The 6,922-nt window shown below is 37.1% G+C and overlaps 1 protein-coding gene across 1 annotated transcript; it reads left to right on the top strand.

Annotated features, from left to right (window-relative positions):
• The first annotated feature begins 2,181 nt into the window (after window positions 1-2,181).
• Window positions 2,182-5,679, top strand: LOC143023647 (uncharacterized). Its single transcript, XM_076182236.1, has 2 exons — window positions 2,182-2,424; window positions 5,581-5,679. The coding sequence occupies exons 1-2, from the start codon at window positions 2,182-2,184 to the stop codon at window positions 5,677-5,679; spliced, it is 342 nt and encodes a 113-aa protein (XP_076038351.1).
• Window positions 5,680-6,922: the final 1,243 nt, after the last annotated feature.

Here is a 6,922-nt window from a genome sequence, read left to right as displayed (position 1 = left end):
ATGATCTTCGATAGCATCTCTGATGATAGCTTCCATTATTTTTCCTACGATTGAAGTCAAAGTTATAGGCCTATAGTTATTTGGTTTCTTTTTGTCATCTTTTTTTGAATATGGGAGTAACGTTAGCTAGCTTGCATTCTCTTGGGACATCTCCGGATATGATGGATTTCTTGAAAATAATTTCTAATGGAAAAACAACCTCATTTTTCATTTCCTTTAAGATTCTTGGATGCCAACCGTCAGGCCCTGGTGTTTTATTAATTTTGAGTTTCTCTATACACCTTTTATTTATTTATTTATTTATTTATTTATTTATTTATTTATTCTTCTGTTATATTTACCGTAGTGTGCAAGTTTACCCTAGACTTTTCAAGGGTTTCAGTTTGGAGTTCACTTTGAAGTGTTTCGTTTACGAATACCGAGCTAAAATAATTGTTTAAAATATTACACATTCCTTCATTTGAATATTCAAGTTGACCGTCAGCAGATAATAGTAGACCAATGTGATTCCTAACAACCTTTTTATCTGTAATGTAACTATAGAATTCTTTGGGATTCTCTTTGGGTTTATCAGCGATATTCATTTCGTATTGTCGTTTTCTTTTCTTATTGTCTTTTTTAAATCTTTCTGCATTGATACATAACTTTCATAATCATTAAATGCAACCGAGCACTTATATTGTGTGTATATATATTATATATCACAACAAACACCACACTTGAGTAAGCAAAACTATATATTTTGATTGCTAACTGCAATCCTCATCAGTAGCACTGGAGAGGATTGTAGTCAGCAATCTCAAGAGGATTGCAGTTAGCAAACGAGATACATAGTTTCGCTTACTCAACTCTTTCTTTCGTCCGACTGTGATGTTAGTTGTGATTTACAAACGTGTTACTACATTTCTCACATATTATATATATATATATATATATACAGTATATATAAATATATATATATATATACAGTATATATATATATACATATATATATATATATATATGTATATATATCCATGTATGTATATATACATTACATACATACGCACATACATATTCATACATAATGAGTGAGAGTATAACAATTGCATGTCATAAGTAACTTGCGAGTCCTACGCTGTTGTTTTAATAGGACATTGACAGCAGACATAATTAAATGTTTCAAAACAAACAGAAGAATGTAAGACGCCTACGCACGGAGGCGCTGAACTGCTGCGACCGAAGCCGTCCCCTTTCCCATTTCCTTCTCTCTGTCTGATGGAAATCGGAGAGAAGTGCGGGATTCGAACCGGCAACTAAGTGAATCGTGAGACCAGCACGTTTCTGATCACGCCATCGGCGCCCAGGTCAAATGGCACAGGTATTATAAGTCGATTTAAGAAATCAACAACATTTTTACAAGATAACAGAACGTTCTTTGCAAAGCATCGTCAAAATTGATAACACAGAGGATAAATACAACTTAAAATTGTGCCAGTGGGATTAAATATATTCATTAAGTTGCTCTCTTCTAATTGAAATTCTTGTCTGATAAAAGAGCTCAAAGCTTAACCAGACTTAAAAGTAGTCAAACGAGCGTAAGGAGAAATGTTAATTGAAGAGAAGTGCGGGATTCGAACCCACTAACAAGTGAATGCGAGACCAGTATACTTGCGATGACGCCAACAACGAATGAAAGAGAGAGAGAGAGAGAGAGAGAGAGAGAGAGAGAGAGAGAGAGAGAGAGAGAGAGAGAGAGAGAGAGAGAGAGAGAGAGAGAGTAGATAAGTTGTGATCCTGCCGATGACCTCGCCTTTCCGAACCTCAGCCTTGGTGCACCAAGTGACCACAAATCTGACACAACTTCTCGAGTCTTCGTGGTGATCGCTCTTGGCCCTCCGAACTTGAGTCGTTGTAGGAATCTACTCTTCAATCAACATGATCTTCCTGGTGTTCTTCGCACTCTGCCGCTGCTTCCAGGAAATCAGACACAGCCGGAAGGACAAGTCGTCTTCGAGAGGAGCTGAAGTCGACCAAACCTCAAAGTTTGCCACCAAAGCCATTGACCTGACAGACTACGAAGAAGTCCTGAAATACAACGAAGAAGCACTGAAGCGTTGCAACTTCACTTCAGGCTGGAGAAGAGTCAGGGTTCTTGGGGAAGGAGGTTTTGGCAAAGTATTTCTTTTGAAAAATGAGAAAATGAAAAGACAGATCGCCCGCAAAGTCGTTCTTTCCCAGCCTTCGGAACGTGGATTCACTTGCGAAGAAATGATCCAAATTCAGCTGAGCCATCCGAATGTGCTCAGACTCTTCTGCTGGGAACAGAAGACGAAAACACTGTGCCTGAATCTTGAGTATTGCTCCAAAGGCAACCTGACGACCAACATGCCTTACCTGAGCGAAAATGAGGTCAAATTGTACTTCAAACAGCTGCTGGATGGCGTGACATACATCCACTCGAGAGGTGTCGTCCACCGAGATCTGAAGCCAGGCAACCTTCTTGTGACCAAAGACAAGGTTCTCAAGATCTCTGACTTCGGTCTTGCCGGTCTGTTCATTAAGGACGGAGAGGAAATCCGACTGAGCCGAAAGGTGGGCACCAAGTCGTATATGGCACCCGAAGTAGTGCAGCGCCAGCAGGAGAAGAGGTACCTTGCACCCCCAGTGGACCTGTGGGCTTGTGGCATCATCTTCTTCAAACTGATGACCACAAGAAAGCCCTGGTCTCAGGCAAACCTCGTAGACAAAGATTACAGAATGTGGGCCGAAAAGGACAAGAGGATCTACAAGAAGGAAGGCTGGAAAGAGCTGAACTCATCCTCGAGAACGCTTCTGAGGCTCCTTCTGGAACCTGACCCCCTCAAGAGAATCTGTGGCTGGAGAAGCCTCCGCGGACACTGAAGAGGCCCCGCTCTTGAAGGCGCATCGCCTGCAAATCTTTCTCACTCTAAATACTTGAAATGGTCACATCATTGACTTTAAGCCTTCGGCTACCGAAGGCTTCCCTCAGCTGAATAAAATAGTGCCAAGAACCCAGAACAACTGCATTTGCTCGTGCCCACAATACCTGGCGTATCGAGACGTCGTCTTTGGTTATTTCAATCATCACTCCTAAAGTGACCTGTAAAATATTTGAAGGAATATGAGAGCATAAACGAGATATTAAATCGGGAATATTGTCGCTGCGACCTTTTATGGGTCAGGTCGCAGCGGTTCCCGACTTCTTTCACTCCATTTCCCCATTCATGAATTCTCAACCATATTGTGGCTCCCTCTTCAATTTTGTCCTAAATCCCACTCCGTTACAAAAATTTCAATAGATAAATAAATAAATAAATAGTAATAATAATAGTAATAATAATACTAATAATAATGATAACAATAATAATAATAATGATAATAATAATAATGTTAGTGATAATAATGATAATAATAATAATAGTAATAATGATAATAGTAAAAATAATAATAATTACAATTCAATGTTGATGAAGAGAAACGCTTTGCTTTTTTTCAACGTTAACAGTCATAATTATAACATATTTGACATTTATTTGTTTTATGTGGCTAGAAAATGTGAATTATGCATACTTACTACGAAGCAGGTAAAGTGTGAGGAAAGACATTCATGTTCTCCTTGGAAAAAATGAACAAAATAACAAAAGTAAGAGCAAAGGTTGACTAAATAATCAAACTGATGAATAGATCAATAAATGAATAAACGAATAAATAAAAAAGTAAATGGATGAATGAATAAACAACATAATTCATGACGTCACAGAAACGCCATGACGTGATGATGTCTCGGTCCCTCAACTGAACAAAATAGTTCATGACGTCACTAAGATTCTATGACGTAATGATGTATCGGCCCCTTAGCTGAACAAAAGACCTCATGACGTCACTGAAAAACCTATGACGTATGAAGGTCCCAGGCCCTCAACTGAACAAAATAGTTCATGACGTCACTGAAATTCTATGACGTAATGATGTTTCAGAAAGCTGTAACTAATCCATTCCTATTAATCCTATTGACCTGGTTCTCAGCTTATGGACCTCCTTCCCCCCCCCCCCTCCCGTGGGCGGGACCCGGGAGTGTCCCCAGTGGGAATCACTAACCCACTTAACAAAAACTAGTGGTAGTAAGTGGATGCAAAACGATACAGTCAAAGTAATGAATTGGTCTTAAAGAAACTGAGGAACAGCAATACATAATGTCTGGAATACGAAACTTACACTCTCTGGAAAGACGCAGAGTGCGGGGAGCTCTAATAGAGGTGTTCAAGTAGATCAAAGGTTTTAACAAGGGTGACGCAAATAAAGTCATCATATTGAAACAATAGGTAAGGACTCGCAGTCATGGATTTAAATTGGACAGATATAGATTTAAGAAGGAAATAGGAAAGAATTGGTTTCCTAATAGGGTGGCCAACGAATGGAATAGACTTGGTAACCAAGTAGTGAGTGCTGAAACTATCGGTTGTTTTAAGAAACGGTTACACAACTTTATGGATGGGGATGGCAGGTGGTCATGGACATGGAACTGCCTAGTGTAGCCCTTATGGTCTCTTGCAATCTCTTTTATTCTTATATTCTTATGAAAGGAGAAGCTGACTGAAAAACCTTGCACTTTCAGAATTGGATGATATAAGAGATATAAAAACGGAGACAAACTCATTTCAGATACGTGGTTATATCTCAGAACTGTGTGATAAAAATAGATATAGATAGATAGACATAGTTACGTAGTCGGGTATCTATATAGCTAAATAGACAAAGAGAGAGGGAGAGGGAGAAAGATTGATAGATATATAGAAAGATAGATAATTAATTAGAGATAGATAAGTAGCTAGATAGATAGACAGGGAAACAGACATATAGACAGAGAGAGAGAGAGGAAGAGAGACACAGAGAGAGAGAGAGAGATGGGCTATAAAACATAATATATCAAAATTATGGATATTTACATCCTTTAAATACCTAACATACGGGTATATGTATATATATGTATATAAATAAATAAATACATTCGTTAATGAACAACATAATTTATTTATATATATATATATATATATTTTTATATATTATAAATATATTTATATATATATATATATATATATATATATATATATCGTAACTGTACATGCATATATGTGCATAAAGAAACCAATCTATTAACCATTATGGAGACATTTGTGGTTATTCATTAAATGAATAATAACAGTAAGACCATCAACACCCCTTTGTTACTCAAAGAACAAGAGAACTCGACGTCATGTCATATTGCATTTAGCGAGAAATAGACTTCAGAATCAGAATTCAGCGAACAAGAAAACACCGCCATCAAATCATTCTGAAACCTACAAAGTAACACCTTTTGGACTTGAAATATATATATATATATATAAATATGTATATATGTATATATATATATATATATGTATATATATATATATATATGTATATATATATATATATATATGTATATATGTATATATATATATATATATATATATAATATGTATATATATATATATATATATATATATATAATCAATCCCACACTAAACGAGATATAACCGTTTAGATTCCGTTGAGGTACGAGAGGCTAATAAACCTGGAAAAGATGTTATAACTGGTGCATCGCGTCCTGAAACAAGTCTTGGTCGTCGAAGGCCCTCAGCTGTGAGGGCGTAAGAGCGAGAGTCCCTCGTAAAACTTAGAAGGAAACGACCCAATCGCCCTGGGTTGGCTCGTGGTGAGGGAATGGGGAATGGGAGCAGGATGAAAGAGACGAGGGAGAACGTGGTTGGGGAGGGGGAGGAGGAGGAGGAGGAGGAGGGAAGAAGAGGCTGGAAGGTTGAGTCCCAAACTTCTCCCGGTCGTTTATCTATTCGCTTTTTTTTTATTTCTTTTTTCTTTTTTTCTTCCCTGTAGTGTCTATGAGGGTAATAATTTATCTTTTTATTGACTATTGACCTTCCTTCCGTCACCCTTGTTAAAGCCTTTGATCCACTTGAACACCTCTATAAGATTACCCCGTAACCTGCGTCTTTCCAGTGTAAATTAAGGTGCATAAACCTCTCTTCGTAAAGTAATTATCTGAGCCCATGTTCGAGTATCAATTTGGTCATTCTCCTCTGTACTGATTCAGTGTGTCTTTATACACATGCGTATGTATACATGTGTGTATATATATTATATATCACACCTAACACCACAGTCAGACGAAAGAGTTGAGTAAGCGAAACTATATGTATTGATTGTTAACTGCAATCGTCTTCAGTAGTACTGAAGAGGATTGGAGTCAGCAATCTGAAGAGGATTGCAGTTAGCAATCGAAATATACAGTTTCGCTTACTCAACTTTCTTTCGTCCGACTGTGGTGTTAGTTGTGATTTACAAACGTGTTACTACATTTTTCATATATTATATATGTATATACATACATACATACATATATGTATACATATATATATATATATATACATATACAGTATATATATAAATGCGTGTGTGTATGTATATATACAGTACATACATACGTACATACATATTCATACATAATGAGTGAGAGTATAACAATTACATGTCATAAGTAACATGAAGAGATCTAATCGAGTTAAGGTTAACCCTTTTGCTGGACAAGGGTTTCCCCTTCCTGAATATAATCGTGTGGCGTCAGCCAGAATAAATGTACACGTCCTGAGATGATCAAACGTGATGTCGACTTTATCTTGGTTGGCGTCTAGAAATTTTATTCAGCTGAGGGAAACCTCGGAATAATTATGGTGTTAATGAATACACCTTTAACAGATGATGGTCACGCTGACCAGTGTTTTAGAATTATTTGTTGATATTTCTTTTAGATTTTACTCATGATTTAGTTTAGACGGGTTTTACATGTATCCTTTTCGTTCAGCCTTGGAACCAATCGTTT

The sequence above is a fragment of the Oratosquilla oratoria genome, unplaced genomic scaffold (assembly GCF_046742065.1).
Source record: "Oratosquilla oratoria isolate Oo_2021 unplaced genomic scaffold, ASM4674206v1 SCAFFOLD53, whole genome shotgun sequence".
Classification (NCBI taxonomy): Eukaryota; Metazoa; Arthropoda; class Malacostraca; order Stomatopoda; family Squillidae; genus Oratosquilla; species Oratosquilla oratoria.
This window is presented reverse-complemented; position numbering and strand designations above follow the sequence as displayed.